We start from the raw sequence: 27,511 nt of genomic DNA, 5'->3' as shown, positions 1-27,511 counted from the left end.
ATGAAAGTGGAGTATACACTTAAGCATTTAGGCAAACATTTTAAATACAGTATCTTGAAGGTGGCCTTTACCCCAGTTGCAAACCTTTGTCCACCCTTAAGCAGAAGTTTTCCATTACTCTTCATAGCATATTTGCTGGTGCTGTCTGAATTTATTCTTAGATTTGATCCTTCAGTTCAACAGTATCCTGAGGACTAATATACACTTTACTTTTGACATACCTTCCCCCCCCACATGCACTTAAACTAGAGATTCTACTGAAGATGACATGTTCGTTCTGAGAGGATGTGTAGTATGAAAACAATATTTACATTATTTACATGAGAGTTCATGAAGCCACTCATCTGTAGCTTCATGAATTCACATGTAATCATGCTAGAATGATATCTGTTTAACAGAAAGCATGTGACTCCACATTATTAAGAAATTGATAATGGAGTTGCATTATTCTTGCACAATTCTTGAACAACTAGGATTTTTATACAGATGAAAATAATAATGCTTATGAAGTGTACACTGCACACTTGTAATGCATATTGGATATTCTGTGCTTGTTAACAGAACATTATTGATTTTCTCACTAGCTACTATCACTCTCTCTCAGTTTTTTTTTCGGGCTTCATACTATTGCTACTCTATTATTACAGCATACATTAAAATTTCATCAAAATAAACAAAGATTTAGAAATGCAGATTCATTATTTTTGGAATATGCCACAACAGCAGAGGCACAATGCCCTGCAGTTTAGTGATTGCTGATGCTTCTCAAATATATATACACAACAAAGAACATGAGGGTTACTAATACTTCTCACATAAATAAACAATGAAGGTGATTACCCACTCTTATAGTTGTAGATATTTGGTTTACATGTGTGTCAGATTAATTTGACAGGCTCTGCACATTATTTTGACAGGCTCTGCACATATAATGTCAGATTAATTTGACAGGCTCTGCCTGTCAAATTAATATACATTATATAGTATGAATCAGAGCTGTAGTACTCAATACGTTCTACGTTGATAATAATATTTGTAAAATAATAAGAGGAGTTTACCTCAATATAGTACGTAGAACACTTCCGTATGATACCCTCCAGAAATTAAAATGGAAAAAACTAAAAAAATCAACAACTTACCGGTACAACCAGTAAGTTGTCAATTTTTTAGTTTTTTCTGTTTTAATTTCTGGAAGGTATCATACGGAAGTGTTCTATGTACTATATTGAGGTAAACTCCTCTTATTATTTTACAAACATATACATTATATATCACACCTACCATGTATACAGAGTAATTTCAAAATTCTGTATAAACACTTGAAATTGCTGCATATGATTAATTTGTGTAAAAATCTTTGTTACATTTATTTCTGAGGTACCTTGTCTTAAAGTGTGCACCTTTTATAATATCCATTATAAAGGATAATATAAAGTAAGGAGACCTATGGATAAGTGAAAGAAGTTCATATGAATTCTAATAGAATTATTTCATTCTATTCCTTTTAACTGTTATAAATTTGCATAAAAAATGATGCCCTATTGTGGAGTTTGAAAATTTTCGTTTTTCATTATTGAAAAATGACAGCAGGCAATATGAGTATTTCATGACATTTTCATTAGTAGTAATGATAGTAATAGAGGCATGTGATGCAAGAAAGCAAGTGTATGAGCTTATATAGCATCGGCCAAAAAAAAAAAAAAAATCGCACAACCATTCCCTTTAAATGTTTGTCGAGTTCCTCCTTGAATTTATTTAAGCTATCAACTTCCACAACGACAGGTGGAAGTTTGTCCCAGCAATTAACCATTCGCTTGCTAAAGGCAAATTTCCGCTCATCAATTTGAATTTATACCCCCTTAGGTTCGTAATTTGAGCAACTGGAAGAATCCCATCAGAATTCAGCAAGCTCAACCCATTAGCATTAGTAGAGGCATATGATGCAAGAAAGCAAGCTTATGCAGCATCAGAAAAAAAAAAAAAAAATCTCTCCCATTTCACCCCTCCATTCGTTACAAATATCTGTCCATTTCAGCCTTAAATTTATTTAGGCTATCAACTTCCACCAACCAACTACCCGCTGGCTAAAGGCAAACTTCCGCACTTCTATCCTACATCTGTATTTCCTCAATTTGAATTTATGCCCCCTTAGGTTCGTAATCTGAGCAATTGGAAGAATCCCATCAGAATTCAGCAAGCTAAACCCATCAGCATTAGCATTAGTAGAGGCATATGATTTAAGAAAGCAAGCTTATGCAGCATCAGAAACAAAAAAAAAAAAAAAAAACGCTCCCATTTCACCCCTCCATTCTTTACAAATACCTGTCCAGTTCAGCCTTAAATTTATTTAGGCTATCAACTTCCACAACAAAGGATGGAAGTCTGTTCCACAAACCAACTATCCACTGGCTAAAGGCAAACTTCCGATCATCTGTCTTTCCTCAATTTGAAGAGCTTGCTCTTGGTCATCACGCAACAGAGTGGCAGCCCCCAAAGCAGAATGTGCTGGTCCCAAAGGAACTAGTAATTGTTGGTGACTCTGTTGTCAGGGAAACAGGAAACATGCTTTGTAAAAAGGAAAGGTGTAACAGGACCAGGGTATGTCTGCCAGGGGCAAAGGTTGATGACGTTGTAGAGCAGATATCATCTTTTAAGGGCACAAAAGGTGATATAGTTGTACACGTTGGCACTAATGATATTAAGAGTAGAAGACCGGCGGATTTACTTAACAAGTACAGGTCACTGTTGAAAAAAAGCCGTGAATTAGGGTTGAATTTGAAAGTGCCTGCAATTCTGCCCAGACACGATAGGCGGGAGTATATGATGAGAGCCCTGTCGATCAGTTCGGCCCTGGAAAGATTGTGCAAGGCTCAAAGGGTAGAATTTTTTTTCAGCCTGGTCTGTACTTGTTAACAGGAGACACTGCTTCTACAGGGATGGGATACACTTAAATAGAAAGGGTGCAAGAACGTTTGCTGATGCTATTGAGGCAGTGTTAGGTGGGTCGGAAAACTGCTAGATTGGGGAGATACAAGGACTAAGAGATAAACAGTAGCCACTGGCAGAGATGAAAGTGATTCTTGCACTGCTTCTATTGGAATGTGCAGAAACCTGAAAAACAAGATGCAGGCTATTTCAGAGACTACTGGGAGTCATTGCAGTACAAGTAAACACATGGGTTTTGTTAGGGTAGCTAAGAATAGAAACAGGTGCATGTATACTTGCGTGTACACCAATGCTAGGAGTTTAATAAATAAATTTGATGAATTTGAGGTATAGCTCAAAATAACAAAGGCAGATTTTGTTGGGATTTCAGAGATGTGGTGTCACACAGATATAAGGAATGCAGAACTGGAATTTGGGGAGTATAACATCTACAGAAAGGATAGACAGGATAGGAAGGGAGAAGGGGTTATGCTTTTAGTTAAGAAATACATAAAATCCAAGAAGTGAAGCCAGTCGACATCGCTGGACACTGCAGTGTTGAGTCAGTTTGGTGTGACATAAGCATGGGGAGATCAAAATTGAGAGTAGGAGTGTGCTATAGGCCTAATGACTCTGATGAGTATAATAAGAAACTGTACGGGGAAATAGAGTGGGCCAGTAAATCAGAGAGTCTTATAATGGGGGATTTTAATTTCCCAGATATTGACTGGAATTTGGGGGCAGGTCACTCAACACTAGCAAGGCTTTTGTGGATTTATTGGATGATTGTTTTCTACATCAGCATGTTCGGGAGGCAACTAGAGGGAGTAATACTCTTGATTTGATTATCAGTAGTGATTCTTCATGCATTAGGAATCTGCAGATAAATGAACCACTAGGTGGCAGTGATCACAGCGTGCTGAAGTGGGATTTACTCAAAGAGGTAACTACCATTAGGGGTAAAGGGAAGGGTTATTGCTTTCGTAAAGGCGACTACGATGGACTGAGACAGTATTTAAATTCTATACAGTGGGACCAACCGATGATATTACCAACAGCAAATTCAAAATGGGAAGCATTCAAAGAACTTATCTTGGAAGCTACTAGGCTTTACATACCGACTAACAAATATTGTTCAAGGTTTAGGCCAAAATGGATGTCAGATGAACTAATGAGGCATATGGCAGAGAAGAAACATGCATGGGATACATACAACTTAACACGTGACACAGAAGTCTATGATAGATACAAGTTTATCTGTAACCAAGTTACAAAGGAGGTTAGGCAGGCGAAGGCAGATTACGAGAAATCTTTGGCAAGGGATGCAAAGAAAGACAGCAAAGAGTTCTTTACTTATGTAAACTCTAGAAGGAAGGGGATGAATCAGATTGGTCCACTTGATATCAATGGGTCAACTGTTGATGATCCTGTTCAGGTAGCTAACAAACTAAATGAATATTTTGCATCGACATTCACACATGAGGAGTTATTTAGCGAGGGGAATGCCAAAGGTGTATTCAACTCTAGCAGTAAGCTAGAGAATCTTGTAATAACTGAGAGTAAAGTGGAGGAGAAATTGTTGAAGATAAACACAAGAAAGGCACCTGGGGTGGATGGGATCTATCCAGTTATATTAAAGGAGGCAGCAAAGGAAGTAAGCAAACCCTTAGCCATAATTATGAGAGCTTCCTTGGACTCAGGGAAGGTACCCATAGACTGGAGATGTGCAAATGTGACCCCAATTCACAAAAAAGAAGATCAAAGGCTGACACAAGTAATTATAGACCTGTGAGTTTAACTTCTGTTCCCGGAAAATTAATGGAGGCACAGGTTAAAGAAGCACTGCAGGATCATCTAGACAAGACTTCAGTTACAGCTCGGACACATCATGGTTTTGTTAAGGGGAAGTCTTGCCTGACCAATTTGATTGGATACTATGATGCAGTCACAAAAGAACTGGATGCAGGGAATAACTTTGATATTATATACTTGGATCTTAGAAAGGCTTTTGATACTGTTGCACATGGAAGACTGCTGCACAAATTGGAGCAGTGTGGCATTGGAGGCAAATTGCTGCTATGGATAAAGGGGTGGTTGAGGGGGAGAAGACAAAGAGTGGTAATCAATGGACACTGTTCATCGTGGACTAATGTTATGAGTATAGTCCCTCAGGGTTCAGTATTGGGTCCATTATTGTTTTCTGTATTTATAAATGATATTTATGATGGTATATCAAGCTTAATGTCCAAGTTTGCAGATGATACGAAGGTTGGCAGGGTTGTCAGGGACACTACTGACACTATGCTGCTGCAACAGGATCTGGAAAGGTTGAGCAGATGGGCTGAGAGGTGGCAAATGAAGTTTAACATTGACAAATGTAAAGTACTACATATGGGAAACAGGAACCCCAGAGCAACGTATCAACTCTGTGGTACTACACTGACAGTGGTAGAGAATGAAAGGGACTTGGGGGTGGTTGTGCAGGCAGATATGAAGTTCTCTGAGCAGTGCAGACGGGCTGCAAGAGTAGCTCATGGAGTATTGTCAATGATATACAGGAATTTTTCCAGCAGGGATAAGGAGGTGATTATTTCATTGTATAAGGCAATGGTCAGGCCACACCTAGAGTACTGTATACAGGTCTGGAGGCCTCATTTCAAGAAGGATGTAGAGCTGCTGGAACGAGTACAGAGAAGGGCAACAAGATTAGTGAATGGAACAAATGGGTGCTCTTACGAAGAAAGGCTTAAGTTTTGCAAATTACAGTGTCTGGAGACTAGGCACCAGCGAGGTGATCTGATAGAGGTGTATAAAGCCTTGAATGGTTTGAGCATGCTCAATGCTGATGGGATTCTTCCTCTTGCTCAGAATAATCATCTGAGAGGGCATAAATTCAAATTTAGGAAAGACAGATGTAGGAAAAACGTTCAGAAATTTGCCTTTAGCCAGCAGGTGGTTGGTTGGTGGAACAGACTTCCATCCCTTGTCGTGGAAGTTGATAGCCTAAATAAGTTTAAGGCTCAACTGGACAGGTATTTCGAACGACCAGAGGTATGAAGTGGAAGTGGTTATTTTTTATTTATTTATTTATTTATTTTTTTTTTTTTGGCTGATGCTGCATAAGCTTGCTTTCTTGCATCAAATGCCTCTACTAATGCTAATCACATGAGAGGGCATAAATTCAAATTGAGGAAAGACAGATGTAGGATAGATGTGCGGAAATTTGCCTTTAGCTAGAGGGTAGTTGGTTGGTGGAACAGACTTCCATCTCTTGTTGTGGAAGTTGATAGCCTAAATAAATTTAAGGCTCAGCTGGACAGGTATTTTGAACGAATGGAGGGATGAAATGGGAGTGGGTTTTTTTTTGGCTGATGCTGTATAAGCTTGCTTTCTTGCATCATTGCCTCTACTAATGCTAATCTGCAAGCTTCAACACTAAGCCTAATATACCTTCATCAATAGCATTGAACAGCACTTAGCTTAAAGCCTTTATTTCAAGTTTTATTAGCTTCTTGTTCTGTAGCAAAAAAAAAATATATATATATATATATTGATATATATATATATATATATATATTAATTTGTTATTTTCAATAGACTTTTTGCTCCCAACAACACGTAAACGCAAAGAAAGAAGACCATCTGGAGAAGATCAACCACCACGTTCTAGTTCAGAAGAAAGACCACTTCCAAACAAAATTGATCACTGTATTAAAGGAGATCAAATAAGGAGATGCAGTAGCCATGAAGAAATGAAAATGCAATCCTGGGATTCTGTAGAAAAGCAACAGGTAGATTCTAACTGCTATATCATTTTGTAAGCCTTTTTTTTTTTATTAGTTATTTTGTTACAGTTGTAAATAATTATTATAATTGCTAGTTACACTGCATAACAAAAAAAAGTTTATATTGATAGTTAACAGTTTCTTATGTATTTTGTGTGCCAATTTCAATGGTGTCATCATCTTTTCTCTAGTGACAGTATTTTGCTGGAAATTTAATGTTTTTTGTGTTTTTACTGTGTTTATTTCTGTTACATACGTGTTTACCGATACACTTATGTAACAGATATGCAAAAGAGCCTGTAGCATTCATATAATACCGCTTTTTGTAATATGCTATGGTTACCATTGAATATGTAAGTTCTCTGTGTTCATTCTGCTATGTGGATAAGTCTGGAGCAGGCAAAACATTGGTACACATGAAGCCTCTTTTGGAAAGACTGAGTGATCAGGTAGTCATAAGTGTTTGCTTTTTTACTATACGGCAAATATAGACAGAGCCCACAAACCATTATAACAATTGCTAATCTTGTACTATCAAAGTTTAAAAAGTCTGTAAATCAAATGGAGATACTGTGTTCTGTTCCAACATAACATCCTCTATTGGTCCAGGGCCACACAGTGAAGACCCACCAATTCACCTTCCAGGAAAACATCTTGGATAATGAATCTGGTGAACAGAATAATTGGAATTTCTGAGCCCATTCAAGTAAAGCTCCACTTTACTCTCAGTTATTACAAGATTCTCTAGCTTACTGCTAGAGTTGAATACACCTCTGGCTTTCCCCTCGCTAAATAACTCCTCATGTGTGTATGTCGATGCAAAATATTCATTTAGTTTGTTAGCTACCTGAGCAGGATCATCAACAGTTCACCCATCGATATCAAGTGGACCAATCTGATTCATCCCCTTCCTTCTAGGGTTTAAATAAGTAAAGAACTCTTTGCTGTTTTTCTTTGCATCCCTTGCCAAAAATTTCTCGTAATCCGCCTTCGCCTGCCTAACCTCCTTGGTAACTTGGTTACAGATCAACTTGTATCTATCATAGGCTTCTGTGTCATGTGTTAATTTGTATGTATCCCATGCATGTTTTTTCTCTGCCATATGCCTCATTAGTTCATCTGACATCCATTTAGGCCTAAACCTTGAACAATATTTCTTAGTTGGTATGTAAAGCCTAGTAGCTTCCAAGATAAGTTCTTTGAATGCTTCCCATTTTGCATTTGCTGTTGGTAACATCATCAGTTGGTCCCACTGTATAGAATTTAAATACTGTTTTAGTCCATCGTAGTTGCCTTTACAAAAGCAATAACCCTTCCCTTTACCCCTAATGGTAGTTACCTCTTTGAGTAAATCCCACTTCAGCACACTGTGATCACTGCTACCTAGTGGTTCATTTATCTGCAGATTCTTAATGCATGAAGAATCACTGCTGATAATCAAATCAAGAGTATTCCTCCCTCTAGTTGCCTCCCGAACATGCTGATGTAGAAAACAATCATCCAATAAATTCCCAAAAGCCTTGCTAGTGTGAGTAACCAGCCCCCAAATTCCAGTCAATATCTAGGAAATTAAAATCTCCCATTATAAGACTCTCTGATTTACTGGCCCACTCTATTTCTCTGTACAGTTTCTTATTATACTCATCAGCGTCATTAGGCCTATAGCACACTCCTACTCTCAATTTTGATCTCCCAATGCTTATGTCACACCAAACTGACTCAACACTGCACTGTCCAACGATGTCCACTGACTTCACTTCCTTGGATTTTATGTATTTCTTAACTAATAGCATAACCCCTCCTCCCTTCCTATGCAGTCTATCCTTTCTGTAGACGTACTCCCCAAATTCCAGTTCTGCATTCCTTATATCTGTGTGACACCACGTCTCTGATATCCCAACAATATCTGCCTTTGATGTTTTGAGCAATACCTCAAATTCATCAAATTTATTTACTAAACTCCTAGCATTGGTGTACACGCAACTATACATGCACCTATTTCTATTCTTAGCTACCTTAACACAACCCATGTGTTTACTTGTACCGCAATGACTCCCAGCAGTCTCTGAAATATCCTGCATCTTGTTTTTCAGGTTTCTGCTGATATACAAGTTAGTACTTTTGCATTAAGTTAGTAGTTAGCTTAAATTCTGATGCAAATAGTTTAGTACGTTAGATTTCATTAAAGATTTCATTAAAGAATATATCATATTGTGAACTTTTCATAAGCCATCCCACTCTTCTATTTTTAATAAGTAACCCTTGAACAATAGGAATGTCTGTTGTTACTTATTCTCAGTTGAATGCCATCACACAGATGATGCTGTTTCAGAGATAGTTGTTCTCTTATTGGTAGGGAGGGATAACTATCCCATACTTCCCTAATGTATAACTGTTTATGTCATGGAGTACCTCCAAGTGCTAAGATATTAGAAAGCAAAGTACCATTCTTAGTTATCAGCACATTATTACTATTAGCCATATAATGGTGCGAGGAATCCCTAGGCTTTTGTTGTACCAGCCAAAAAAATAAATAAAATATAATAATAATAATAATAAAAAATAAATAACTACCACTGTGTTTTCCTCCTCATATGAGTATCTATCTGACTGAACTTTGAATCATCCCAAGCTGTCAGCCTAACGTGTTCCATTTATTATCAAATTTCTGGTTAAAAGAAAACTTCTTATAATCCAGTTTAAACCTCTTCCCCCGTAATTCAAATTTATTGCCCTTAGTTTTGAAATATTTCAAGATCAGTAGAGAATTTTCAAAAATTCTTCACTGGTTATGAAAATATTCTTTCTCTAAAATATTCTTTTCTCTTCACATGGATGGGCACCCTTTTTTTTGCAGATCTGGTCCAGTGTGTTTCCCATCTTTGGGTCCTTTCATGAAGCTCCATGTTATTTATTTATTTTTTTTTTTCCAGGTATTCCAAGTTCAGTCTTGCAATTTTTTATACAATGGGATTATGACTTCCTTACTTCTACAACCAAATGTTCACTAAATCATCGAGGACACCGTGGGCACTCTGCATAGAGAACTTCATGTCCACCCTTATTGTAAATCCAAAAATCTTTCTTCCTCTACCGTTTTTAATTCAGCCCCATTAAGTGAATAAGTTACTTTGGGTTTTTATTCTCTAAATGTATAACCTTACATTTTGCAGCATTAAAACAGCTGCTGATACTTATTTCCACTTTTCTGGCCATCCTTGAGCCCTGTCTAAGTCATCATGAAGGAGCACTTCTTGGCACCAGTTATTAATTGGTGACAAGAAGCCCCCCCCCCACTTCTCTACTCTTTCTGTCTTGTGTATCCTTCCTAAATATGTTATGCCTATCATAATAAATTTGATGAATTTGAAGTACTGGCCAAGACATCAAAGGCAGATATCATTGCGATATAAGGAATGCAGAATACCTTATATCGCAACCTAGGGAACACACAGTGTATAGAAAGGATAGGAAATGGAGAAAGGATTATGCTGCTGCTAGTTAAGAAACATCTAAAATCTAAGGCAGTACATCCAGTTGGCATGGATGGACAGTGCAATATTGAGTCATTTTGGTGTGACATAAGCACTGGGAAAGCAAAAATGAGAGTAGGAATATGTTACAGGCCTATGATGAGTACAATGAACAAGTTTCATTCTGATTTCCATATTTGTCTTCTTTCACATTATTGTTTTTGTTTTATAAAGCTATTAGGTTATTCAAGGTTTTGCAGATATTTTCTGCTATCTCCCCCCTCTTCCTTTTTTTGTTTCACCTACTTCATACATTTACCCCAAAAACTTAGCTATTTTAGAAGTATTAATTGAAATGATGCTGATGGTACATTCTGAATCATTTCCTTTAATATGATGGATGATGGCTTGAGCAAGAAGTATTATTTTGTCCAATTTTCATGGCCCAAAAGCTATGTATAATGAAATGCCTTGATTTTGAAGGTGGTTAATAAGGTTAGCATTAATTAAGGTTCACATTTTCTTGCCTCGTGGTTTCCTTGCTATAACATCTACAGTATAATTTCAGGAATGTATTTAAAAAAAATTGTGTATTTGATTGTTTAATGATGCATATATAATATGTACAAGTGAACATAACTGAACTCCATATTTTTTTACATAGGTTTCTGAAGTGAAAATAAAATCTCCTGAATCAGTTTTTGGTATAACCTTCAATGCTGATACCGAGAACTATAATGGAAGGGATTATAGTCCACACCCACCTAGACCAAAACGTAGGGAAATTGATTCTTCAGAACTTGAGCAGAAATTGGGAGGAAACAATGATAGGCAGTTTAAGGATGGCTCAAATTTTTATGATGTCCATAAAAATGCCAAGCACTTCACCTTAGTAAGTAAGAAGTTCCTCTTTGTAAAAGAAGACTTATAACAAACCAAACAAGAGATAATTTTATGCAATGGTTTCTTAGGAGTAGATAGTGCATATCATTCTTAGTTGGTGTAGCTGAGTGGTTAACATGGGGGTTGCAATATTATACACATTTGAGAGTTGACTGTGGTTAAAGCTCACCTGATAATATCATTAATGATAATATCCTTGTTAAAATGGCTAAATGTGAACTCCTCTGACCTATGTGGTTATGCTGGGAAACCTATGTGACCTATGTGGTTATTCTGTTTATGCTGGAGTATAAACAGAATATTTTTTTTTTTTTAAATTTCATTAAAGTTAATTGTGGAAATTTTATGGTATAGGAATTATATATGTAATATCTGAGTGCTCATATATGCTTAAATTGTGTAACCTTTTCCACTGGCTGTCATGCAAAAACAGCAGACCTGTGAAATTCTAGTTATTGTTGTTGTTTATAATTTTTAGACATGAAAGTAGTGCTTAAGAGTGCAAAGATAATTACAATAGAATTTGTTAAAGTGACCATAATGAGCAAACTTTTTGATGATATTGAACAGCTATGTATTGTTGTGTTGTAGTTTCAATGGGTAATTTTGGTTTTTTCATCTTGTTAAAGTTGGAAATTCGATAGATAATTTTGCATATTCATTTTGTCTTTTTTTATAAATTTAATGGTTTTTGAGATAAACAGGAGAGAAATGGAGTTGCAACATGATGGCAAACAAAACTGCACTCCAACTAAAATAAAAAAAAAACACAATTAGGTTTATAAATCAACAGCATGCATAACTGCAAACTCTGTTTATAATGGAGATGTTTTTTGACCCATCCTCCTGCTCATCATCCTAACAGAGGTTTGCCTCCATCTTTTTCACACAAAAAAAGTGAAACTGTTATTTTGCTATTAAATTAGGGATTTTTTAAACTAATTCTTAGAATATTTGTTTAAATTTCATTTTTCATCTCTAGTTATTGCCTGCCAGGTATGCTTCTCCATGGCTGCTTAGTTGGTATGATATATTGCTCTCTGCCACACATTTGGACAGTCAATTCCCAGTGAAATTGGAGAAATTTCTAGTCCTCCTCAGTCAAGGCTAATTGGCCTCAGTTAGCCAATCTCATGGAGAGGGAGTAGGATTCCCCATGAGATAATCAGATTTTTCAGCCAACACAACGTGCAATTTGGCCTGTGAACACGCACACGCGCGCGCGCACACACACACACACACACATACACACACTTTTATAGCTAAAAAAAACATGGATATAAGTCTTTTTTTTTAGGGCAATTAAAATAATTTTTTATTTATTTATTATTTTTTTTGTACGTGATGCAAAGCTATTTCATTTAACTGGGCAGTAGGCATGTCTTCTACTGTAATAGAAGTGGTGACACACATCTGATAGGTGTATCTATATGTCTTGCTTTTTTTATTTCTGAAAAACGTTTTCAAAAATTAAGATTTTTTTTGAATACTGTTTGGAGTTCATCAGCGTGTGACCTTTACTAATGGCTGTGGTGCAAACGCTGTTAAAAACACAACAGTTTGATGTAAAACTGTTGATTGTTTCTCATAATTTTCAACAAAACAAAACTTTTATTAATTCTATTCAAAATTAAAAAAAAAAAAAAAAATAGGTTATAAACATAAAATTATCAGTCACTCCCTCATTTCTATTGTGTAGTTCATTAATTCATCGAAGGTATAAAATTTCCAACCTAAGCACGTGTACATATTTCTGCACATATATACACTGAGTGGACAGAAATCATGGGATATCTACCCAGCGGGTTGGCCCACCTTTTGCCCGGATAAGGGCAGTCACATGACAAAACATTGTATCCACTAGTTCACGAAATCATTCCACGGTATTTCCATCCATGCTTGCTGCACTGCTGTCCATAATTCCGTCGCATTCCCGGGTGGAGGATCCAACGCTCAAACAGACCTTTCCACAGAATCCCAAAGATGCTCCACAGAGTTTATGTTGAGTGAACAGGGAAGCCATTCCATGGTGGTAACATCTACGGAATTCTCTTCGGACCATGTTCTAGTCACCATGCTGCTGCTGTGGGGGGCAAGCGCATGAATCTGCTGGAAGAGTGCATTGCCCTGTGGGTGCATGATGCAGATGGTCTGCAAGGATGGATATGTAACCTGGAAACTTCAGAGATGCATCTAGATGTACCAGAGGTCCTAACATGTGCCAGTTGAACCCGCCCCAGACCATTACCGACCATCCACCTGCCTGTTGTAGTTGTTATTTGGTTTTTAGGAGCATTAGCAACTAAGGCCATATTGCTCTGGGGATATGCGGTGGTCATTCCCTGACATTTCTGCACCCTCCGTATTTGGTGGTCACGGGCTCAAACCCCGGCCTAATCAAGAAGCGTGTGCTATGCACTGCTGCTCCTGCCCACCTGACTATGGAGGCGCCCCTCCACCTGCCTGAACAGTTCCTTGTTGATATAACGGGCACATAGGTTCGTGCAGTTTTTGCGAGGCATGCACCCTCCCATTCACTCAAAATAACTGGAAACGGGACTCATCGGACCAGGAGACCTGTCTGCTGATGTTCTTTCGCCCAGTTGAGGCATAGAGTCCTGTGTCGTCGGGTTAGCAATGGGAATCTGGTGGGTCAGCAGCTCCCATTACCTATTGTGGCTAATGATCGCCTGATGGTCTTGGTGGAGACATTTCTGGCACCTCCCTCGTTGAAGTCGGTGGTGATTTGTGCCACTGTCGCTCTCCAGTTGACTGAAATAATGCAAGACAGATTCGACAGTCATGTTCATCCACCACCATTCTCCGCCCACAGCACTGTCCACAATGAGATGTTATTCTGGAAATGACAAACTTCCTGGCACGATTCACTAGCTTTCGTAATCCCGATACATTTTTGATACTATCGATAGAGTGACCCATGCATCGGGCATCCACTGTCATCCCTATTTTAAATTCAGTTAATTCACAGTGTTTATCAATACTGACACAAATTACCGTCTTGTGAATGCAGTGTACCTATATACCTGTGAAGCAGTGGGTTTGTCCACTAGCAAGAGGAATGACAACTTCCCATTGCTCAGGAACCAGGTATCCCACAAATTCTGTCATTTCAGTTTGTTATGTGTGTAGATATGTATGTATGTATATGTGATACTACGTTACTTCCATTTTCAGGCCGGCCGGGTGGGTGAAGTGCCTGCTGGGCAACCCAAAGGTCGTGGGTTCGAATCCCGTCTCGGGCTTGGATCAGAGTAGTGAAAAAACCTAGGGAGGTGCATTATGGCCACAGAAGCTGATGCGCCAACAAACTAACAAAAAAAAAAAAACTTCCATTTTCAAGTTTGTCAGAGCATAGGTGCACAAAATTTAAAATGATGAGGTTATTCTCTCATAGAAGGAATGAATGCTGCGAAGTTGTGAAAGCCCATTTATTTTTCAACATAGTTTCCCCTAAGTCAACACACTTCCTGGCACGATCCACTAGCTTTTGTAACCCGCCCAAATAAAATTAAGAAGATTTGGACTCAAACCAGTTTTTAACTGCATCCATTACACATTGTCACTATTGAATTTCTGTATTTTCATTTCCTTTTTGAAATTTTGAAATAGAAAATACTTTGATGGAGCTGAATCAGGTGATGAAGTGTTGCCTGAGTCACAAACACTGTGTCGATGCACTATCTTGATGCAAGATGATGCCTTTGGCCAATTTCCCATGCCTCTTGAGCTCAATCCCTCGAGGAAATCTCAGTAGGCTAGAATAAACTCAGCATTTATATTGCATTTTGTTCCAGGAAATCAACCATGATTGCTCCTTTTGCATCCCAGAAGATCGATGGCACGACTTTTTCAGCCGACTTCTAAACCCTAAACTTTTTTGGAGGAGGAGAACAGGAATTCTCCCACTCTTTCAAGTGTTCTTTTGTTTCAGGGTTGAAGTGGCGCACCCACATGTCATCCATAGTAACATACCACCCTCCAAAACTTGAGCTTCATTAGTTTTAAAATTCTGTAGTCTCATTAACATTAGTAGAGGTATATGATGCAAGAAAGGAAGCTTAATGCAGCATCAGCCAAACAAAAAAAACCACTTCCATTTCACCCCTCCGTTCGTTCGAAATACCTGTCCAGCTGAGCCTTAAATTTATTTAGGCTATCAACTTTAGCATTAACATTACTTCCACAACAAAGGATGGAAGTCTGTTCCACAAACCAACTACCCGCTGGCTAAAGGCAAATTTTCGCACATCTATCCTACATCTATCTTTCCTCAATCTGAATTTATGCCCTCTCAGGTGATTATTCTGAGCAAGAAGAAGAATCTCATTGGCATTGAGCATGCTCAAACCATTCAAGGCTTTATACACCTCTATCAGATCACCTCGCTGGAGCCTAGACCCAGACACTGTGATTTGCAAAAATTAAGCCTTTCGTCGTAAGAGCAACCTTTTGTTCCATTTACTAATCTTGTTGCCCTTCCCTGTACTCGTTCCAGCAGCTCTACATCCTTCTTCAAATGAGGCCTCCAGACCTGTATACAGTACCCAAGGTGTGGCATGACCATTGCCTTATACAAAGGAATAATCACCTCCTTATCCCTGCTAGAAAAATTCCTGTATATCATTGACACGACACCATGAGCTACTCTTGCACCCCGTCTGCACTGTCAGAAAACTTCATATCTGCCTGCACAATTAACCCCAAGTCCTTTTCATTCTCTACCACTGTCAGTGTAGTACCACAGAGTTGATACGTTGTTCTGGGGTTAATGTTTCCCATATGTAGTACTTTACATTAGTCAATGTTAAACTTCATTTGCCACCTCTCAGCCCATCTGCTCAACCTTTCCAGATCCTGTTGCAGCAGCATAGTGTCAGTAGTGTCCTTAACAATCCTGCCAACCTTTGTATCGTCTTCAAACTTGGACATTAAGCTTGATATACCATCATCAATATCATTTATAAATACAGAAAACAACAATGGACCCAACACTGAACCTGAGGGACTCCACTAATAATATTAGTCCACGATGAGCAGTGTCCATTAATTACTACTCTCTATCTTCTCCCCCTCAACCATCCGTTTATCCATAGCAGCAATTTGCTTCCAATGCCACACTGATCCAATTTGTGCAGCAGTCTTCCATGTGCAACAGTATCAAAAGTATCTAAAAAGTATCAACAGTATCTAAGATCCAAATATATAATATAAAAGTTATTCCCTGCATCCAGTTCTTTTGTGATTGCATCATAGTATCCAATCAGATTGGTCAGGCAAGACTTTCCCTTAACAAAACCATGCTGTGTCTGAGTTATAACTGAAGTCTTCTCTAGATGATCCTGCAGTGGTTCTTTAACCAGTGCTTCCATTAATTTTCCTGGAACAGAAATTAAACTCACAGGTCTATAATTACTTGTGTCAGCCTTTGATCCTCGTTTGTTTTTTTGGTTTTTTTAGGAGCATTAGCAACTAAGGCTATATTGCTCTGTGATTTGCAGTGGTCATTCCCTGACCGTTCCGCATCTTCCGTATTTGGTGGTAACGGGCTCGAACCCCGGTCAAATCAAGAAGCATGTGATATGCACTACTGCTCCTTCCCACCTAGCTAGGGAGGCGCCTCCTCCTTTATGAATTGGTGTCACATTTGCACATCTCCAGTCTATGGGTACCTCCCCTGAGTCCAAAGAAGCTCTCATAATTATGGCTAAGGGTTTGCTTACTTCCTTTGCTGCCTCCTTTAATATAACTGGATAGATCCCATCCACCCCAGGTGCCTTTTTTATGTTTATCCTCAACAGTTTCTCCTCCAATTTCCTCTCAGTTATTACAAAATCATCTAGCTCACTGCCAGAGTTCACTTCACCTGTGGCATTACTCTTCCTGAATAACTCCTCATGTGTGAATGTAGATGCAAAATACTCGTTTAGTTTGCTAGCCGCCTGAGCAGGATCCTCAACTGTTGAATCATCAATATCCAGTGGACCAATCTGATTCATCCCTTTCCTTTTAGAGTTTACATAGGTAAAGAACTCTTTTCTGTTTTTCTTTGCTTCTTTTGCCAAGGATTTCTCATAATCTGCCTTTGCCTTCAAATCTGCCTAATCTCCTTTGTGACTTGGTTACAGACCAGCTTATATCTATCATAGGCTTCCATGTCACCCATTAATTTATATGTATCCCATGCATTTTTATTCTCTGCTATATGTTCCATTAGTTCATCTCACATCCATTTAGGCCTAAACCCTGAACAATATTTGTTAGTTGGTATGTAAAGCCTAGTAGCTTCCAAGATAAGTTCTTTGAATGCTTCCCATTTTGAATTTGCTGTTGGTAACATCATCAGTTGGTCCCACTCTATTGAATTTAAATACTGTCTCAGACCATCGTAGTCACCTTTACGAAAGCAAAAACCCTTCCCTTTACCCCTGATGGTAGTTACCTCTTTGAGTAAATCCCACTTCAGCAAACTGTAATCACTGCCACCTAGTGGTTCCTTTATCTGCAGATTCTTAATGCATGAAGAATCACTACTGATAATCAGATCAAGAGTATTACTCCCTCTAGTTGCCTCCCGAACATGCTGATGTAGAATACAATCATCCAGTAAATCCATAAAAGCTTTGCTAGTGTGTGAATTACCAACCCACAAATTCCAGTCAATATCTGGGAAATTAAAATCCCCCATTATAAGACTCTCTGATTTACTGGCCCACTCTATTTCCCTGTACAGTTTCTAATTATACTCATCAGAGTCATTAGGCCTATAGCACAATCCTGCTCTCAATTTTGATCTCCCAATGCTTATGTCACACCAAACTGACTTGACACTGCACTGTCCAGCGATGTCGACTGGTTTCACTTCCTTGGATTTTGTTTCTTGACTAAAAGCAAAACCCCTCCTCCCTTACTATCCTGTGTATCCTTTCTGTTCACATTGTACTCCCCAAATTCCAGTTCTGCATTCCTTATATCTGTGTGACACCACGTCACTGATATTCCAACAATATCTACCTTTGATGTTTTCAGCAATACCTCAAATTCATTAAATTTATTTACCAAACTCCTAGCATTGGTGTACACACAAATATACATGCATTAGCATTAGTAGAGGCATTTGATGCAAGAAAGCAAGCTTATCCAGCATCAGCCAAAAAAAAAAAAAAAAACCACTTCCACTTCACCCCTCTGTTCGTTCAAAATACCTGTCCAGCTGAGCCTTAAATGTATTTAGGCTATCAACTTCCACGACAAGGGATGGAAGTCTGTTCCACCAACCAACCACCCGCTGGTTAAAGGCAAATTTCCACACGTCTATCCTACATCTGTCTTTCCTCAATTTGAATTTATGCCCTCTCAGGTGATTATTCTGAGCGAGATGAAAAATCCCATCAGCATTGAGCATGCTCAAACCATTCAAGGCTTTATACACCTCTATCAGATCACCTCGCTGGTACCTAGTCTCCAGACACTGTAATTTGCAAAACATAAGCCTTTCTTCGTAAGAGCATCCCCTTGTTCCATTCACTAATCTTGTTGCTTTTCTCTGTACTCGTTACAGCAGCTCTACATCCTTCTTGAAATGAGGCCTCCAGACCTGTATACAGTACTCTAGGTGTGGCCTGACCATTGCCTTATACAAGGGAATAATCACCTCCTTATCCCTGCTAGAAAAATTCCTATATATCATTGACAATACACCATGAGCTACTCTTGCACCCCATCTGCACTGCTCAGAGAACTTCATATCTGCCTGCACAACCACCCCCAGGTCCCTTTCATTCTCTACCACTGTGTAGTACCACAGAGTTGATAAGTTGCTCTGGGGTTTGCTTTTCCCATGTGTAGTACTTTACATTTGTCAATGTTAAACTTCATTTGCCACCTCTCAGCCCATCTGCTCAACCTTTCCAGATCCTGTTGCAGCAGCATAGTGTCAGTAGTGTCCTTGACAACCCTGCCTACCTTTGTATCGTCTGCAAACTTCGACATTAAGCTTTATATACCATCATCAATATCATTTATGAATACAAAAAACAATAATGGACCCAACACTGAGCCCTGAGGGACTCCACTAATAACATTAGTCCACGACGAGCAGTGTCCATTGATTACCACTCTGTCTTCTCCCCCTCAGCCACCCCTTTATCCACAGCAGCAATTTGCCTCCAATGTCACACTGCTCCAATTTGTGCAGCAGTCTTCCATGTGCAACAGTATCAAAAGCCTTTCTAAGATCCAAGTATATAATATCAAAGTTATTCCCTGCATCCAGTTCTTTTGTGATTGCATCATAGTATCCAATCAAATTGGTCAGGCAAGACTTTCCCTTAACAAAACCATGCTGTGTCCGAGCTATAACTCAAGTCTTGTCTAAATGATCTGCAGTGCTTCTTTAACTAGTGCCTCCATTCATTTTCCTGGAACAGAAGTTAAACTCACAGGTCTATATTTACTTGTGTCAGCCTTTGATCCTCCTTTGTGAATTGGAGTCACATTTGCACATCTCCAGTCTATGGGTACCTCCCCTGAGTCCAAAGAAGCTCTCATAATTATGGCTAAGGGTTTGCTTACTTCCTTTGCTGCCTCCTTTAATATAACTGGATAGATCTCATCCACCTCGGGTGCCTTTCTTGTGTTTATCTTCAACAAGTTCTCCTCCACTTTACTCTCAGTTATTACAAGATTCTCTAGCTTACTGCTAGAGTTGAATACACCTCTGGCTTTCCCCTCGCTAAATAATTCCTCATGTGTGAATGTCGATGCAAAATATTCATTTAGTTTGTTAGCTACCTGAGCAGGATCATCAACAGTTGATCCATCGATATGAAGTGGACCAATCTGATACATCCCTTTCCTTCTAGAGTTTAAATAAGTAAAGAACTCTCTGCTGTTTTTCTTTGCATCCCTTGCCAAAGATTTCTCGTAATCCGCTTTCGCCTGCCTAACCTCCTTTATAACTTGATTACAGATCAACTTGTATCTATCATAGGCTTCTGTGTCATGTGTTAAGTTGTATGTATCCCAGGCATGTTTCTTCTCTGCCATATGCCTCATCAGTTCATCTGATATACATTTAGGCCTAAACCTTGAACAATATTTCTTAGTTGGTATGTAAAGCCTAGTAGCTTCCAAGATAAGTTCTTTGAATGCTTCCCATTTTGCATTTGCTGTTGGTAACATCATCAGTTGGTCCCACTGTATAGAATTTAAATACTGTCTCAGTCCATTGTAGTCGCCTTTACGAAAGCAGTAACCCTTCCCTTTATCCCTAATGGTAGTTACCTCGTTGAGTAAATCCCACTTCAGCACACTGTGATCACTGCCACCTAGTGGTTCATTTATCTGCAGATTTTTAATGCATGAAGAATCACTGCTGATAATCAAATCAAGAGTATTCCTCCCTCTAGTTGCCTCCTGAACATGCTGATGTAGAAAACAATCATCCAATAAATCCACAAAAGCCTTGCTAGTGTGTGAGTGACCAGCCCCCAAATTGCAGTCAATATCTTGGAAATTAAAATCTCCTATTATAAGACTCTCTGATTTACTGGCCCACTCTATTTCCCTGTACAGTTTCTTATTATACTCATCAGAGTCATTAGGTCTATAGCACACTCCTACTCTTAATTTTGATCTCCCCATGCTTATGTCACACCAAACTGACTCGACACTACACTGTCCAGCGATGTCCACTGGCTTCACTTCTTTGGATTTTATGTATTTCTTAACTAATAGCATAACCCCTCCTCCCTTCCTATCCAATCTATCCTTTCTGTAGACGTTGTACTCTCCAAATTCCAGTTCTGCATTCCTTATATCTGTGTGACACCACGTCTCTGATATCCCAACAATATCTGCCTTTGATGTTTTGAGCAGTACTTCAGATTCATCAAATTTATTTACTAAACTCCTAGCATTGGTGTACACGCAAGTATACATGTACCTATTTCTATTCTTAGCTACCCTAACACAACCCATGTGTTCACTTGTACCACAATGACTCCCAGCAGTCTCTGAAATAGCCTGCATCTTGTTTTTCTGGCTTCTGCTCATTCCAATAGAAGCAGTGCAAGAATCTCTTTCACCTCTGCCAGTGGCTACTGTTAATCTATTCGTCTTTGTCTCTCCCCAAGCTAGCAGTTTTCCAACCCACCTAACACTGCCTTGATAGCATCAGCAAATATTCTTGCACCCTTTCTATTTAAGTGTATCCCATCCCTGTAGAAGCAATCTTTAGTCATTTTATTGACTTAATTGTTATACTGAATTATTTTCTATAAGTAGCTTTATAGTTCTAGCCAAGCTCCATGGTTTATTTTTGAATTTAGATAGTGATTTTGAAAGTTAATACTTAAGTGTCCGTAGATTTTTATGTTTGTAACTTGCCGCCATTGTTATATGATGCGGAATAGCGTAAGGTTTAACGAAAAACATTGCACTGTATTAGAAATCTTTTGGAATAGTATAGTATTATCAATTAATCAGTAAAATTTATTAATCTTATTAAAGTTCATTGTTAATTAAATTATACTTAACGGAATCATCACCCAGGCTAGAGCAGCAAAGCAGCGTTCACAGAATAGACAGAGTGCTGTGGCTCGCGGGCAAGGCCGGTGCTAGATTCGCCGCAGTGACTGGCACCCTAGGCAGATCATGAAGTCAGTCCCTCAGACTCCAAGGGAGTTGTAGGCTGAGGTCAGTAGTGCACCCCTCTGAGGTCTGCACCTAAGGCGGCTGCCTAGTTGGCCTAATGATAGCACTGGCCCTGCTCTCGGAAGAACCGAAGGTGGGGGATTCTCCAACACATCACAGTCTAAAACAATGCATGAAATGTGAAATGTTTGCAAACCTGTCTAGAACAGGACATGATCTAGCCAAGGAAAATGTCTTTGTGTGTGCTAGGTGCAGAGACTGTGAAGAAACTAGGCCCCAGCTCAGTGTTGTGATGGGCGTCTATGAGAGTTTGAGGTGTAGGGTAAATATCCTCAAATAAATTAATATGAAGGGCCCATCAAGCTCTCAGCTGCCCAACTCAATGCCAGAGCTCACTCCTGTGCATCAGGCAATACAGTGGCAGAATGCGTTGGAACTAGTTATTGTCAGTGACTCTATTGACAGGGAGATGGGGAATATATTATGCAAAAAGGATAGGTGGAACAGGACCAGGGTATGTCTGCCAGGGGTGAAAGTTGATGACATTGTAGGGCAGATATCATATTTTAACTGCACAAAAGGTGATATTGTAGTACACTTTGGGACTAATGACCTTAAGAGTAAGAGATTTGCAGATTTGCTTAACAAGTACAGGTCAATGCTGGAAAAAAGTTGAGTTAGGGTTAAATTTGAAAGTGTCTGCAATTCTGCCCAGACACGATAGGATGGAGTATATGATGAAAGCCTTGTCAATCAATTTGTCTGTGGAGAGATTGTGCAAGGCTCATGGGGTACAATTTTTTTCAGTGTGGTCTATGCTTGCTAACAGGAGAGACTGCTTCTACAGGGATGGGATACACTTAAATAGAAAGGGTGCAAGAATATTTGCTGATGTTATCGAGGTAGTTTTAGGTGGGACCGAAAACTGCTAGATTGGGGGGATTCACAGATTAAATCATCATCATTCTTCTCTTTCTTGGTGATTCCTTTCTACTTCTGACTCTCTCTCTCTCTCTCCCCCTCTCAGGGTAACTTGGGAATTTTTTTTTTTGGCTGGTGCAGTATAAGCCTCAGGCTTTCTTGCACTATATGGCTAATAATAATAATAATAAAAAATAATAATAATCTCTCCTGTTAACAAGTACAGTCCAGGCTGAAAAAAATTCTACCCTTTGAGCCTTGCACAATCTCTCCAGGGCCGAATTGATCGACAAGGCTCTCATCATATACTCCCTCCTATCGTGTCTGGGCAGAATTGCAGACACTTTCAAATTCAACCCTAATTCACGGCTTTTTTTCAACAGTGACCTGTACTTGTTAAGCAATTCTGCCAGTCTCCTACCCTTGATATCATTAGTGCCAACGTGTACAACTATATCACCTTTTGTGCCCTTAAAAGATGATATCTGCTCTACAACGTCATCAACCTTTGCTCCTGGCAGACATACCCTGGTCCTGTTCCACCTATCCTTTTTACAAAGCATGTTCCCCGTTTCCCTGACAATAGAGTCACCAACAACTATTAGTTCCTTTGGGACCAGCGCATTCTGCCTTGGGGGTTGCTGCTGTGTTGCGCGATGACCAAGTGCAAGCTCTGGCGTTGATGTGGGCAGCTGAGAGCTTGATGGGCCCCTCAATTTAGTTCCTTCGAGAGCATCCACCCTGTCCTTCAAGCTCTCATATAGGCCCATAAGAACGCTGAGCTGTTCCCTGATTTTGATACACTCCTTGCATCGCGCGCACACACAAAGACATCCCCCATGGCAATATCATATCCCGTACCTGAATGCTCCACAAACATCATGCAAGCTGTGCATTTTAGAAGGCTGTGATTCAGAAGGCAACTGCCCCCCTCAGTTCTCCTCTGAGCCACAGCACTTCCATTAGCTTGAGCCTTTTGTTTTGCTGCTCTGGTCTGAGTCATGATTTCTTTTAATTTAAATAAAATTTCAGTTTATAACCCTAACTTATCTCCCAATACAGTTATAACGGGATATATATTTTTTAGTGTCAAGTATTAATTATCTCCGAGTTCCCTTTATATAACTTCCATATCAGTTATGTATTAATTAATTATGTTACATTTGTAATCTAAGTCGGTATATGTATTTAGTTAAAAGTACAATTTAAATGCCAACAAAGTTCAACAAGTTTAATAGATTTTACCGATCACTGAAATATTATAACCTATACTATACTAACGCATCTGTTCCTATTCTTAGCTACCCTAACACAGCCCATGTGTTTACTTGTACCGCAATGACTTCCAGCAGTCTCTGAAATATCCTGCATCTTGTTTTCCAGGCTGCTGCTCATTCCAATAGAAGCAGTGCAAGAATCACTTTCACCTCTTCCAGTGGCTTCTGTTAATCTATTAGTCCTTGTATCCCCCCAAGCTAGCAGTTTTCCGACCCACCTAACACTGCTTCAATAGCATCAGCAAATATTCTTGCTGATGCTATTGAAGCATCAGCAAGAATATTTGCTTTAAGCGTATCCCATCCCTGTAGAAGCAGTCTCTCCTGTTAACAAATAGAAATCAGGCTGAAAAAAATTCTACCCCTTGAGCCTTGCACAATCTTTCTAGGGCCGAATTGATAGACAAGGCTCTCATCATATACTCCCTCCTATCGTGTCTGGGCAGAATTGCAGACACTTTCAAATTCAACCCTAATTCATGGCTTTTTTTCAACAGTGACCTGTACTTGTTAAGTAATTCTGCCGGTCTCCTACTCTTAATATCATTAGTGCCAACGTATACAACTATATCACCTTTTGTGCCCTTAAAAGATGATATCCATTCTACGTCATCAACCTTTGCTCCTGGCAGACATACCCTGGTCCTGTTCCACCTATCCTTTTTACAAAGCATGTTTCCTGTTTCTCTGAGAATAGAGTCACCAACAACTACCAGTTCCTGTGGGACTAGTGCATTCTGCCTTGGGGATTGCCGCTATGTTGCGTGATGACGCAGTGCAAGCTCTGGCATTGATGTGGGCAGCTGGAAGCTTGATGGGCCCCTCAATTTAGATCCTTCCAGGGCATCCACCCTCTCCTTCAAGCTCTCATATAGGCCCATTACAATACTGAGTTGTTGCCTGATTTGCTTACACTCCTTGCATCCCGCACACACAAAGACATCCCCCCCATGGCAGTATCATGTCCCGTACCCGACTGCTCCACAAACATCAAGCAAGTAGTGCATTTTAAAAGGCTGTGATTCAGAGGGCAACTGCCCCCCCCCTTCTCCCCTGAGCCACAGCACTCCCATTAGCTTGAGCCTTTTGCTTTGCTGCTCTGGTCTGAGTCATGATTTCGATTTAATTTCAATAAAATTTAAATTTCAGTACAAAATTATAACCCTAAACTTGTATCCCAACACAGTTATAACGCTATATATATTTTTCAGTATCGAGTGTTGTCTACGAGTTCCGTTTATATAACTTCCGTATCAAGTTATGTATTAATTAATTGTGTTACGTTTGTAATCTAAGTCGTTATATGTGTTTAGTTAAAAAGTACAATTTAATTGATAATGAAGTTTAACAAGATTAACAGATTTTACTGATTAATTGACAATATTATATTATATACTATACTAAGCTTATGCTATCTAGTTCGGGATATAACGTTGTATTGTATAACAATGGCGGCAAGTTATGAACGGTAAATCTACGGACACTTAAGTATTAATTAACTTCCAAATCTCGCTGTCTCAATTCAGAATAAACTAAGGATCCTGACTAGGTGTATAAGCTACTTATAGAAAATAATTTGATATAACAGTTGGTCAATAAAGCAGCTAAATATGGCTAAAAAACTTCTCGTTCAGTGTAGCTGCCACTTGTAACACATGGATTTGATACCCTTACCGATACTAAGTAATACCTACAAAATCTCTATCTAAGTTAAGTATTGTAACTAGGAATATAAAGCTACTCTAGAAAATAAGTTAATATGCCAATTTAAGCTAATAAAAGAGAAAAAAACTTCTATATTCTAGGAGCAATAAAAAACTTCGCCTGCACAAGGCTACTTTAATTCTCAAGCATATGACATCTCACACTTTTCCACTTCTGATCTGTATTCAGTGCTTTAGGGACCCACCTGAAAGAAACCTTCTTCATTCCTAAAATATTCAACACAGTATCATGATCTCACATCATGGGAGATGTTGAGTGTTGGCTCAGTGTGCTTCGATATTATTTTTCAGCCTTGTGTGATTAGATCATGAATGGCATCCACATTTGCAGGTGTTGACCTGGTAACAGGCCTCCCACTGTGGGGGTGCATCTTTTACCTTGTCTTGTCTATGTTTTTGGCAAACCCAGTTTTTGACTGTGGTGTACGAAGAACAGGATTCCCCTAATGTTTGCTGCATGTCTTCATGAATTTGTTTCAGCGACATTCCCTTTAAACGAAGGTACTTAATGATTGCACAGTGCTTGATTCTCTCAACAGTCACCATCTTCGTTCACCTTCCACAGTTCAGTGCCCTCTGAAAAGGAGAAGAATATAGTTTCAAACCTGAAATCTCTGAATACACAAGAAGAGTCACAGCACAGATTGGCAATATTGTCTTTTATGACAAATCTATGTGATCTATATTGGGCTAAAAACTTTTCAATCTTCTTGGGTGATTGGAAACCTGTTGTACAAAATAAATTTTTATTTCTGAAACTTTGTACTGTGTTCAATATTTATTTTATTTTTAATAAATTACTAGGTGCTCCACCCCTGCTCGCTGCGCTGCACCTAAATTGCAATATGATACTTCAGTGGTTTCTTTGTTATCAGGATTTTATGTTACATCTGAGCCATTTTAACGGTTTGCTGAGTTTTTCTGCCCATATTTTGTCTATATTAGCTACCTGCTTTTTGTCTTGTTGATTTTCCACTTACGCTGTCATCATTGAACTTATTCTCTGATTGAATTAAGGTCGAATAAATATCACTGGGAGGAAAACTTTTTTAATGTATTGAAATAATTGACATCATTAAAACCTATATATTGAAAAGATACCTCGTGGAGAACTGACAGCTGAATAATTTATACTGAAGTTCATTTTTAAGCTAAATAAACTAAATAAGCAAACTCTGGTTTTTCTCTGCTATATAAAAGAGTCATTCTAAAGCACAAGCATTTCATTAAATTCATTTTTGTTAATTCATTTTCATTTCATTAAATTTGGCTTTCCACAGAGCCACTATCAGAAAGTAAGAAGAGTTCCTCATATTCAGTCTTCTTATATTCATCAGAAATAATAGTTCTTCTAGAGTCCTGGGATTCGTCAGGACAGCTTCTATATTCCCTTTGAATACTCTCTGTTTTACTTTTTAAAGAAGAAATGGAAGGTAATTGGCCTGATACCACACTTGGCAAATACATAGACATGCTTGCTAATGCTACTTGGATACTGACTTCCACCAAATCTGGAACATGGTTGTGAATTTTTCCATTCTCCCTATCACAGTTTCACTATGCTCTGTGTATGAATTTTACATTACTGGCATTACCTATTAAAATCACATATTTCCATATCATCTTTATCCCCTTTCCTCCAAAAGATTTTTTCCTTTTCGAGATTAAAGCTATTGTGTACTAGCATGTCATTACCTCTTTGCTTTTAATAAATTTAAGAATTGTTTCCACTTCGAGCATTACAATAACTTATATATACCATTTGTTATTGCTGTCCGAGTACTGAATAGTTGATTAGTCTTTCACAGTATAAAGGAATTACCTTAAAA

General features: G+C 38.7%; 1 protein-coding gene across 9 annotated transcripts in view; it reads left to right on the top strand.

The window, feature by feature from the left end:
- Positions 1 to 27,511, top strand: part of LOC150083755 (protein FAM13A-like) — a 423,536-nt gene that overhangs the window by 244,636 nt on the left and 151,389 nt on the right. For all 9 annotated transcript variants that reach the window (XM_090378200.1, XM_090378193.1, XM_090378197.1 and 6 more), the window contains 2 exons: positions 6,523 to 6,716; positions 10,848 to 11,075. In XM_090378200.1, coding sequence (XP_090234326.1) covers positions 6,523 to 6,716; positions 10,848 to 11,075 — 422 coding nt within the window. The remainder of the gene's footprint in view (positions 1 to 6,522; positions 6,717 to 10,847; positions 11,076 to 27,511) is intronic.

The sequence above is a fragment of the Mastigoproctus giganteus genome, chromosome 7 (genome assembly GCF_048544385.1).
Source record: "Mastigoproctus giganteus isolate SK-2022 chromosome 7, ASM4854438v1, whole genome shotgun sequence".
Lineage (NCBI taxonomy): Eukaryota > Metazoa > Arthropoda > Arachnida > Uropygi > Thelyphonidae > Mastigoproctus > Mastigoproctus giganteus.
The sequence above is the reverse complement of the archived record's forward strand: the minus strand, read 5'-3'. Positions and strand labels throughout refer to the sequence as shown.